General features: G+C 43.6%; 1 protein-coding gene across 1 annotated transcript in view; it reads left to right on the plus strand.

Annotated features, from left to right (window-relative positions):
• The window catches only part of PDE10A (phosphodiesterase 10A), a 291715-nt gene extending 279624 nt beyond the window's left edge, over positions 1 to 12091 (plus strand). Inside the window, exons 19-22 of the mRNA XM_028103383.2 lie at positions 4203 to 4314; positions 7966 to 8046; positions 9550 to 9638; positions 11974 to 12091. Coding sequence (XP_027959184.2) covers positions 4203 to 4314; positions 7966 to 8046; positions 9550 to 9638; positions 11974 to 12091 — 400 coding nt within the window. The remainder of the gene's footprint in view (positions 1 to 4202; positions 4315 to 7965; positions 8047 to 9549; positions 9639 to 11973) is intronic.
• Positions 12092 to 12334: the final 243 nt, after the last annotated feature.

Raw genomic sequence — 12334 nt, forward strand, 5'->3', positions numbered from 1 at the left:
GAAATGATTTAACCTAGCCTCTTTTCAAATATTGTGTATGATGGGATTTTAAAATGAAACAGAAGAGTTAAAATAAGGCTAGATAGTAGTTTCTAAACAAAACACCTGCTAATACACACCCCAAAAGCTTGCCCTTTACTTAACCACTGGACCCCAGTTTACCCAACCTCAGCCACATTGTCATGAAGACCACCTCGTAGTAGAAACCTGGTCTTTGATTAGCTCTTTGTGGATGAGCACTCTAAGATAAGCAGGCATGTATTTATTTTCCTTTTTCTTTTTTCTTTTGTCTATTTTCCATGACAGTTCTGTGCTGGACTGTCCACTTTAACCTGGGTCCCCAAACACCAATGGAAGAGATTTTCTTAGATTAGTAGAAAGTTTGACTTTAAACCCATTTTTCTGTTGGTACATGAATAAAGAGGTATAATTTGATATTGAAGTTGTTTGAGTTTCAAATGTATTTTTCAGTGTGAATGACAGCTGTCTAGCTCTCCCTTCTGGGTACGCCTGTCATCTGAGTAGCCTCCAGATCCACTGACCATGTTTTCCACTTTGACCTGTGGGGTCTGGGTCACCCAGCAACCTTGCCCTCCCTCCAGCTTCTGGATTCAGAGACTGGTGGCACTAACAAGAGATGAGAAGGCGGGAGGACAGAAGGGTTGCCTTTGTTCCCCTGGCTTCGCCCTGCGGGCCCCTGGCTTCACAGTGCTTCTGGGGAAAGCTCCGGATCCTTGCCCCTTCGGGCGCAGGGCAGGGCCTGCCTGCTGCCACTGACCCTCGGTGACTCCCCATCCTTGGCCTCCCCTTCAGCTCGTCAGTCGGCCTTCCCGTCCCCCTGGCTGTGCCATCTCTTTCATGTTAGGGCCCTGGCTGATAACCTTGGGTTGAAGTAGGTAATGTTGATGGTGTTTTACAACCAGGCCACGTTGTTCGGGAGGCCGGAATGATGTCAGAGCCTGGTGAACAGTGAGGGTGGAGAAGTCTTCTGTTTGGAGCTCACTGTGGAAATTAGCTAGCCCTTCAGTCTTCTTGAATTCCAGATATTGACACAAATGAAGAATTGTAATAATCACATGAGAACTCACTCTTTATGTATATATATATATAAATATATAATATATAATCTTCATATCTCTATCTGAAATCTTTTATAAAGTTACTTAGGTTTCATCTGATCCAGCTACATGTTTCTGCTTTTCTTCCAATACGACATCGTATCTGTGGCTGATGAACTTTTGCAGAGTGTGGGGGGCATTCAGGGCGTGGGGAGCATAATGGGAGAGTGACCCCCCTGAAATCCTGCACGCTGTGTGGTTTCCTCTCCTTTGGTAAAGTTCTGCGATTCTGTGATCTTCTGATGTGGGAGGAGAATTTTAAGGTAGGACGGCCCTGGTGAGAGGTCAGAATGTCTACACACCCTGATGGATCCTGTGTCTAGTCCCGCCGGGTCTGGGATTTTGCCTGGGGGTTGAGTAGAAGGGAGAGGAGCGGGGGAGGGTGGCTGTGTCACCATAACACCTGCAGATGCTCCTGTGGTTCACCTTGGCTCTCTACCTGACACCCAGAGCCTTCCTCTTGCCCCTGTCTCCTGCCCCCATCAGAATCATGCTGCTCTCCTCTCTCATTGGACCACTGTGGTCTCCTAAGTGATCTCTCCCCATCCTCCCTTGCCCCTGTGATTGTACAAGTCATTCTCCACCAAGATCTCTCTGCCACGTGGAGCATGTCACTCCTCTGCTCGCAGCCTCCGCTGTGTGACCATCTGACTTGGAATAGTAGACTCCCGCCTTGTCTCCAAACCGGGCAGCGCCCCGTGCCGTGCCTCGTCCCTCCACATCAGCCAGACCGGCTTGTTCCTCAAGCTCACCATGCCCCTCATGGACACATTAGAACTTCCACACCTACTCATCTCTAGTGGGACTTTCACAGATCTTCTTGGTTCTGCCTCTTTTACAATAATTTTTACAAGCTTGTTCAATGAAATTTTTTACCTTATTTTCTGCGTGTCCATATTAGAATGTTAGTTCTATAAAGAGCAGGGTACTTGATTCATTACTATAACTGTGCCTGATACATAGAGGCATTCAAAAAATTTTGGAATAAATGAATGTAGTCAAACTCCCTGAAATTACTTACCAAAGAATCATCTATAACATAGGCATTGCATTGGGCTTTTTGTTATTTTTGCTGACTCGGTTATACAAGATTGTACCTAGAATTTAGTTAGCATAAACTCCGTCCCTCTCAGAGTTGATTATCAGAACGCATGATGAATTAAGCAACTATCCCAGTTAAACCTACGTTCCATTCATGGAAAGAAATAAAATGATTCCAATTTACATTAATATTTCCAGGCCACCATGACCATCTAACTGATTTGTCATTGAGAGTAAAAGATAAGTAATTTATTAAAGGCATTTAATAAAAACTTTCTTACCTGTTTATTCTTACTTTTTTGGTTACCAGTAAAATAATTACTGTTGAATTGTTTTGCCTAAGTAATTTTGACAGTGAAATCTGAATGACAACTGGGTCATAATCTTCTCAACCCTAATAGTAACCACACTACCTGTGAAGTCTGGTCCAGGGAGAAAATTGGTTCCTTGCGTCCTACAGTGTGCCCAGTTCTGTGAACATTTCTTGTTTTGTGGATTTACGAGATAAATCTTTTTTGAGGTAAAGCTTGTTAGAATGTTTAGCCAACAGAAGTAAATGTTGAGGTATATATGTGAATATATACGAGATTGAATTATTTCAATCTTATGAAACAGTCATAGTTTTATTTTCATGTTCTGTTTCTGTTTAATGAATTTACCTGTTGAATAAACAGATGACAAACTCGTTCTTCTAGAAGCCCAAATCCAGAAATATTCTTCCTTTAAACCACAAAGTGCTTATCAGGAAACTCCCGCATCAAGAAAATACAGAGTTTCCTGATCATGTTGAGGAAGTTGGATCTTCACACGGCATCTGTTTGGGGTCACAAGAAGGGTGCACAGAAGTCTCATCAGCCATTTAGTCTGCCCCAATAAAGACGTGTTCTTTAAGGAGAGTGAGGTTGTAAAAGTGATCCTTAATTAGGGAAATGGCCTAAAGGAAGTGGGCTGATGGGAAATAAAGGAGCCTTGCAAGGGATCGGCGTCCCAGACACGGGTAACAGACCAGGCAGGGTCTCCCAAATAGCCAGGAATCTGTGTGCGGGAGAGCCGCTACATCAGAGGCTCGGCTGCAGCGACGGATAGGCATTCTTAATGTGCCCTCTGCCCTGGTGGGGGCAGGCTCAGGACCCAGGGCGGGGCTGTGCCCCCTGGAGGGGACCATCTGTGCGGTTACAAGAACTAAGGCAGCTTTTAGCGGAGGCAGCGGCAGATTCCCGAGACTCGTTAGAATGTACATATGAGCTAGAAATGGTCGCATCTCATTCGCTCCACAGTTTTGTATCTTTCTTGATAATTTGCTTTTTAAAGTATGTAATTTGCTTCATAAAAGTTAAAGTCAGTATATTAAAATTCCTTACTAATCAGCGGTTCGTGCCACCATTAAGCATAGATTTCATTTGGGTCACTAGACCAAATCCATTAAAATTGTAGGGGTATGTCCGTTTCAAGTTTTCAAGCAGTTTTTTTCTTTTTCTTCAAGAAGAAAGATCAGATCAAACCACATTTAGAAAAAAGAAGTCAAAATGTGAATGCAAAGCAACAGAAAAAGAGAACTCATTCCTTTGGAGGTTAGAGTTTGCAAAGTGTTGAGACGCAGCTCCCATCGCACATGCCGAGAACCTGCATCTGCTCTGGCCTTATCTTGAGCTGCTTGCGCCGTGGGGAGGTCATTCATTTCTCTGCACCTCACATGTTTCATCTATAAACAAAAGGATGGGGGTAGTTTTTTTCTTCAAGGTTTCTTCGCCCTGTACATTTGCAGAACTCCATGAGGATTTAGGTGGCCCCAGAGCCATGCCCAACTGTCTTGATGACAGCAGTAATACTGAGGTGCACGGTAACCCTTCACGGGCCAGTGACAGAGGTGACCCAGGTCCTTCCAGTTGAAGCAACACTGCTTCTCTCCCTGCCTACTCTCCTCCCGGTTGCCAAGTGATGCCTGCTATTTAAGCCTTATTCCTGAAAATGCACAAGTCTTTCTAGCCTTTACTGTAAGAGTGCAAATGCCACGTTGACCTGTTTTGTGTTATTGTGTTCTAGAGATCGTGTCATTGGTTTGATGATGACTGCCTGTGATCTTTGTTCTGTAACAAAACTATGGCCGGTTACAAAATTGACAGCAAATGATATATATGCAGAGTTCTGGGCTGAGGTATGTTTTTGATTTTTATATGAACGTTAAAAATGAGAAAAAGTCTGATGAGAAAGTAAATATATGGGTAAATTAGTAACAGTGTCTTAGTAGCTCAGGTTGCTTGTTACTTCAAAAAACAGTATACTGTCAGTCACATGCAATAGAGGAATTAGCATTTCTACACAGATTTAAGGACACTTATACAGACATACAGCCCATAAGATTGTGGGACCCTAGTGTCACAGGCTGTATATGTCTGGAGTTAGAAATTGGGGACATAATTACCTTGTACCATAAACATACAAGATTCTGTAAATACTCCAGATGGTCAATTCAACGACCAATTAGGAGTTCCACAGAATATGTGGGCTTTTAACTCGTGATACTCCCAACATGTGAGGCAACCATGGAACTTACTTTCATTAACATCCTCTTCTTGACTGAATTATATCAATTATCAGAAATGTGTGTTTGAGTTCTCATTTTGCTTTCTGAATTGTCCAAGAAGAAGTAAAACACTCTCTTATTAACATGAACCCACCAGTACCTAGCCCCCTGCATATTCAAAGATTACTTTAGGGAAACAAATGAAATAAAATGTTTGTGTATCTCATTGGTTTGAAAAAGTAAAGGTAAATTTGGAGGGCCAGGAGTTTGGTCATTGCTAATTCAAACCATTCAGCCTTACCCATATAAAAGAATGGATGTAAAAAGTAAAAACCAGCCAGTCATTCAGTTGATAGCTCAATAGAAAAGATTTATAATGTTAATTTTTTTCACGATGGCAAAGCCAAAACAATGTTTGTTGGGTGAGAACCACAGGCCTGGAGTTGATTATACTCACAGTATTATTTCTCCAGAATGCCTACACATTGTGCATGCAAACTCTTTCATGTTTTTTCTTATTTTATAGTGTGTATCCCAGGATCTAGTTACTATCAGACTTAATTAAAAAGGTTGTTTTAGGTATACATGTCTGAACTGTAATCTCTGACTTTATTATCCGTTAACTTAATTTGCACATGTGTCTAAAAGTAGTAACCTAGAGTACATTCTGTAAGTATCACTGAAAACTGGTCTGAAGCTAGCGTATTGTTTTGCAAATAATTTGATTTAACTAATACAATTCATACTTTCATAATTGTATTTGTATTCTAAAATATGAATCAAAATGTGACAGATATGCTATGTAGATTTCCCTCCTCTCTTTTTTTGCACTGATTAAACAGTCCGCAAAGACTGATTAAGCTCCCAAAGTGCACATGGATGCTGTCTTCAGGGACCTTGCGGTCCATGGGAGGAAGCAGAGGTCTTCACTGCGTCTTGCCGGCTCACTTCCCAGATGTCCGCTAGATCCTATCTCTGCCCACCACCCACCCCACTTCCTGCCCCAAGACTTAGCCACCTCGTGCCTGAATCCCTGCAGCATTCTGACCTAGGTCCTTGCCTTTTCCTTTAGACTTAGACTAACAGTCACACAGAGTGTGGTGTTTGATGTCCTGGTGCTGGAGATGGGCATCCTGCTGTAGCACGTGGGATCAAACCTCAGACCAGCTTTGTGACTCCTCTCTGTGCTTTAGTTGTCACATCTGCAGGTTAAGGGTGACTCTAATGTTGTTCCCAGTCTGTCCCTCCATGCTGTTGTGATAGAGACAGAAATCACGAACTTGATCTCCAAAGCCCACTGCTTCACCAGACTATTTCCTCGTCTCAGCCCCTCTGGCTTCCCTGAGTCAAGTCCCTCTCGCGGCCATCTAGGTCAGCTTCTCCCCCGCCCCGTGCCCCCCCCCCCACCTGCCCTCTGCAGCTTCCTCTGCAAGCCCCACTCTGGGCCAGTACTTCCTGGGACACATACTCTGCAGTACTCCGTTGTTTTTCTGTGTAGCATTGATCCTTATTTGTGAGTACTGTACATAGTCAAATCTTTGATTATTCACAGTCTTTTTACTTACTGGACTTGTAATATCCTTGAGCAAGGGGCCTGGTTAGTTTCACTCACTTAGAACAGGAATGGAAAAAGTTTGAGAACCAAGGAAGTAATATTTAAAGTGATAACACGGGAGCAGAAGCTGGACTCAAGTGCCTCCGTCCTGCAATAGAGCCCTTCGTGGGGGTCCTGTCATCTGTTCTTGGCCTCTGTCCTGCAATAGAGCCCTTCGTGGGGGTCCTGTCATCTGTTCTTGGCCTCTGTCCTGCAATAGAGCCCTTCGTGGGGGTCCTGTCATCTGTTCTTGGCCTCTGTCCTGCCAGTAGACCCTTCGTGAGGTCCTAATCATTTGTGCTTGGCCTCTGTCCTGCAATAGATCCCTTCGTGGGGATCCTATCATTTGTGCTTGGCCTCTGTCCCACACATAGAGCCCTTCGTGGGGGTCCTCGTCATTTTTCTTGGCCTCTGTCCCGCAGATAGAACTCTTCGTTGGGGTTCTATCGTTTGTGCTTGGCCTCTGTCCTGCACATAAAATCCTTCATGGGGGTTCTCGTCATTTGTTCTTAGCCTCTGTTCTGCCAGTAGAACCATTTGTTGGGGTTGTAGTCATGTGTTCTTGGCCTCTGTCCTGCACATAGATCCCTTCGTGGGGGTTCTAGTCATTTGTTCTTGGCCTCTGTCCCATAGATAGAACCCTTCGTGGGGGTTCTCATCCTTTGTGCTTGGCCTCTCTCCTGCACATAGAACCCTTTTGGGGGGTTCTTGTCATTTGTGCTTGGCCTCTGTCCTGCCGGTAGAACCCTTTGTGGGGGTTCTGGTCATTTGTTCTTGGCTTCTGTCCTGCAATAAAACCCTTTGTGGGGGTTCTTGATGTTTGTGCTTGGCCTCTGTCCTGCAATAGAACCTTTCGTGAGGGTTCTCATCATTTGTTTTGGACCTACATTAGCAAATCTAGGATGTTTTTAGTTCTCCACCTCTGATTTCTGAAAATAAGCATGATTGTAAGGTAATTAAAGTAACTGAATAATGAAGAAATGTGAGGGAATAGTGGCGTAGCAAGGAAAAAGTTGGGGTATGTTAAGAAAGAAGATTTTAAAAATCTTTAACAAATAACTAAAAAGAGGAAGATAATTTTTAAAATCTATAAAATGGGGACAAGAATATCTAACTCCTAGTATTTCATGATGACTAAATAAAATAGTATTTATATGTTACCTATATCCCAAAGCCTGCAAAACAGAAAATCTTTAATAAACATCTGTGACTGTAACCTTTATGGTGATGTGTAGCCAATTATACTGTATCTTTACTAACACATTTCAGCAGACCATTCTTGATATACATTATTTCTCTCTAAAGCCTTGCTTCATCCAGTTCAACACACGTGAAAATTCATTTGAAAAATAAGTGAGAAAAAGGCCTTGAGGTTATTCCATGCTTTGTTCTTGTCATCCCTCCTCACTATTACCTGAATCTCCTCTTATCATAACTTTCACTAACTTCTGCACAATGGAACCGGGAGAGATGCCTGCATTCCTGGTAATTTCATTGAGAAGAACATCAGGATAAAAGCCAAATGATGATACATTAAGTTTTTATTGTTTTGACATTTGTTTGCATCAATAGCCAGAAACATTATCCATTGCGAAGAAAATTAATAAATAAAGGCAACAACTCATTAATACCAAGACTTGATAATGGTTTATAAGTTGAGAAAGCTTGTTTTTTCCCGTTTCTCTTAGGGCGATGAGATGAAAAAGTTGGGAATACAACCTATTCCCATGATGGACAGAGACAAGAAGGACGAGGTCCCACAAGGCCAGGTATGAATTCTGTTGAAAAGTCAAATAATTTCAGGCGATCATAAAATCACACGTGAATTAAAAGTATATGCCATCTTGTAGAACCCAGGACCACTTGAAATCTTCTGCATTTAGATGGAGTTTGGGGATCATAACGCCAGGATTAGGAAATCGTAGTTGGGTTTAAAGAAGCCACAACTACCCGAACCGTCAGCTCTTTCCACCGATGGAATCACAGTAACCAATGGCTTGAAATGGAGGGATAGAGGAGTTTGAATTGTTAATATTTCTAACAAGCAGAAGATCTTTTGTCATTGAATGTGCAAAGGTATTTTTTAGAGAGTAACATAGATTTTGATCAGGCCCACTTTTCCTAACGAATAATGCATAGTGTTTCAGTACATTTTGAGTTTTGTCTTACCATCAGTTGACATTAATTATTATTTTTTCAGGTCTTACCGCATGATTTATGTCAATGTTTTGATGTTTTGACAGCTCTCGTGCCTGTCAGTTTTGCATGTGTGGTGCAATCTATTTCTCAGATTATAGTCTTTTTAAACTACCAATCTTCTAACCCCATTACAGGGAAGTTAGTTATGGACAAATAATTATGGAATTTCGTTTAGAAAACATTTCAGAAAACTCACGGGATGATGGTTTTGGCTAAGTTCTCAAGCTTTCCTATTTCACTTAAAGTTCATTTATTCACTATTCATACCAAAGTTGAGGCAAGTCCCCAGTTTTTCAGAGACGTCAGCGTAGAGAAGGGCCGCGTGGTTTTCTCACCCTCGTGGTCCTCGGTTCGTAGTGTGTTCGTGTGCTTAGCCGCTACATCCGACGGGGCGCTCACTGTTTTTCCTTGCTGAACACGCACTGACATGCCCAGCCCCACATGCCTGTTCCATGTGGTTCTTGCATTTTAATTTCTTTTTAATACTGTTTGTGGAACTTTCCCATATATTTGCTCACAGAGATCTGTCTTCCCTGTCTGGCATCTTCTTTTCATGTCCTTTTGTAAAGGTCCTGTCTCGTTGTGTGATTATATATATAAAAAAAGGGGGGGGAGGGGGAGAAAGAAAGTCTCTGGAGACCAAGCAAGGCACCAACAGCCAAGGATAGCAAGCCCACGAAACACCTGCACAGATTCCCAAATACTAAGTTGGAGAAGAGGCCACCTGTAGAAGAATAGCAGGGTTGACTCTGAAATGTCTATGGTAGAAAACTAACTTTGACGAGAGACAAGAACAGTGCTTGAATTATAACTTGACTGATCTATAAATGGAATCTCATTGACTGTTGAACTTGGGTTTGGGATGAACCTCTTTTTATGTGTGTTATTTTGTGGACATATTTTAAGGCATTTTTAAATGCACTCTGCAGCAGTATTCATTGAGCCCAAATGTCAGGGAGCAAAATTGGAACATTTAATTTAAAGCTAGGCTTGAGAAACAGAAGCCTCCGCTGAGAAGTTGTTGCTAACCTGCGCTTTTGTGTCTTGTTGTGCGTGGCTCTGCGCGAGGGCAGCTGGGGTTCTACAACGCTGTGGCTATCCCCTGCTACACCACCCTCACCCAGATCTTCCCGCCCACAGAGCCTCTCCTCAAAGCATGCAGGTATGTACCACTGCTCAAGGCTGGGGTGTGATGTAACAAAAGGACGAAGACTCCGTATGGAATTTTCCTCTCCATCAATGTGTGTGCTGTGTCTTATTACAGTAAATGCCATTTCATGGGCTGTGTGTTTGCCTAGGTAACAAGTATATGTTAAGAGTATTCATAAAGTCCTTCATTCACCAAAAAGGAGCAAAAAGGTATCTGGTTTGGGTTTGGGTTTTGTCAGGACCCAGGGATCCATGCCCAATGCGTTTTTAAAAAGACAGAACCATAATGTGTGATCGGGACTGCTTGTTGGAACGGGGCTTAGCTTAATCCCACAGTTTATTGTGTAAATGAGGAGGGGGAGCCTTGACTGGGATCTTCTTTCTCTGTGAGTTTTAGTTTCTTCCCAAAAGAAATAGGAGCCCTCTGTCATCCATCTGTCCCAGCTTCTAAATCCTCTGCATCCTTTTCTCATTGCTTTTGAGGGATGCGCTCAGCTAAGAACATTGGAATTTTTTTTAGGATTTTCATGTTACTTTGAAAAGAAGTTCCGTCTGGGGAGGTCAAAGGGCACTGAGCAGAGCAGCCCTGTGTATTGATTTTCTGCAAGAGAACTGGTGTCCCGCTGATTTTTCCAACTGTTTAGCCATGGAGCACCCTTGGGGGTTGGGTGGGCACAGTGGGGGACAGAGGACAGGGGCAGGATTTTAAACAAAACCAAAGCCTTTGGTATACTCCCACTCTCTGCTATTGAAACTCATTTCGTGAGCAAGTTATCGTGAGGAAAACAAAGAAAACCAACAAGGAGGGAGATGTTTTTTCCTATGTAAGTGATGGTTTCTCTTCTCTGCTCTTGGGGAGGTGAACATAACATCCCAGCTGATTTTGTTGAGCCATCACTGACCTTAATCAGCAGTTAGTTCATTAAAATATTGTCTTATTACATAAGGGCTAAGCCCTGTGGATAATATGGAGTATGAGCTGGGACTCATTCCTGATGGAATCGGGTTGGAAAAGTCAGTGCCCCACCAAAGAGAAATGGCAATATCAATCAAAATCCATGTTATTAAAGAAAAAAAAAATCCTAGGTAACAGTAAAAAGTCCTTTCCTATCCAAAAATTATCTGTATTTTCTGTTAAATATCCAGAACCAGCAGAATGAGTGCTTGCTGTCATTATCGAGCATGAGGATGGGGATTCCTCTGTCTCAGCAGCTTTGATGCATTCTTGCTTCATTGACTTGGCTGAACCATATAATCTCTTAAAGGCCATTTTAATCTTATTAACACTTAAAAAAAATTCATGTATCATTGGTGTCCAAGGAAACGTGGCAAAATTAGTGTAGGTCTTTTTTCCAGTATATCAAAAATCTCTTTAAGTTCTGGGCAAATAATATGTGGTAATATGGCACAAAAGCTAAAAGTATTCCATTTTTCAGGTTATATTTTAGAGATTTCTTTTGTCTAGAGGTGTCTTTGCATTGTGTGTGCTTTCTATGACTTATGTGTTTGCTAGTGCAAGGTTCCCTTCTGATTTTGGCTTTGTATATAAGAAAGCAAGGTGCAAGGTGGGAAGTGTTGATAAGATCTCTGCCCAGTCAGCCATGTGGGGCGAGGTGGTGGTGGTCACACTGTTCAGGGAGATTAGGATTCCCACAGCATTTGAACAGCAGATTGGGAAAGAGAAAGACCCATGGAGAGGGGGACGAGCAGCCTGCGTCTGAGACCACAAGTTGCCAGAACGCAAAGATGGCTTTACTGCAACAAAGAAATTTCTAACATTGGTACTACATGTAACTTACGGTGACTTTTTATATATGACGCCGTGTTCTAAATAAGGCTACTCCCCAGTTTCCAGTATGAGGTGGCAGGGACCCCAAGGGGCACACTGTCTCTGCCCGCAGAGTGGGAGCTCCTGGCTGTCGGTGCTGTGGCCGAACGTTCTTGCCGCCCAGGCCCCCCTTCCCCCCCATTTACCTCCGTGCTCCTGGCTAGTACACCCTGTGGCTTGTGCCCCTTTCCAGGTCGTCCTTTCTCACTGATTACGAGATGCTATGTCCTGAGCTAAGCTCTCCTGTTGCCCCTGTCGTTTGGAGCTCCTGGGACAAAGTGGCCCACCTCCCCAGCTTCGCTGGCCACAGGCTCTGCTGCAGAATGTGCTGCAGGACCACGTCAGGGAGACGTGCTGGGACCCTGCCCAGCCACAGCAGGCTGGTCGTTGTCCGCCTCAGAAGGGCACCAGAAGGCCGTCACGCTCGGCTATACCTCGGGGGGAGGGGGGGTGCTTAATGTTTGCGATTGAGCCCGGAAATCCTTTTTAAACACCCTTGTCCCGCATCTTTTATCCTTAGGAATAACCTCAGCCAGTGGGAGAAGGTGATCCGAGGGGAGGAGAGTGCGGTGTGGATCTCGGCCCAGCCAGGGGCCCACGGGCCCTCAGAGAAGTTGCCCGTGAAGATCGAAGACTGACGGCCACTCGATGAGCTGCCCCACCTTGACATGCTCGTCCTGCTTGTTTGACTTCTCTTCCCTTTATTTTCACGGGGGAACCTACACCTGGTAGCTAGGACACAAGCCTCTCAAAGAAGGTAACATCAAGGAAACACGTCAAGCCGATGGCTCCCCATCAGTCTCCTCTGTGACGCGTCAGAGACAGTGATCAATCAGGACCACCCCGTGACCAGAAATCAGCCGTCCGAGGGACTCCATTTG

Source organism: Eumetopias jubatus, unplaced genomic scaffold (genome assembly GCF_037043125.1).
Source record: "Eumetopias jubatus isolate StellerSeaLion01/CBP00866 unplaced genomic scaffold, mEumJub1_p1.0 scaffold_6, whole genome shotgun sequence".
Taxonomy (NCBI): Eukaryota; Metazoa; Chordata; class Mammalia; order Carnivora; family Otariidae; genus Eumetopias; species Eumetopias jubatus.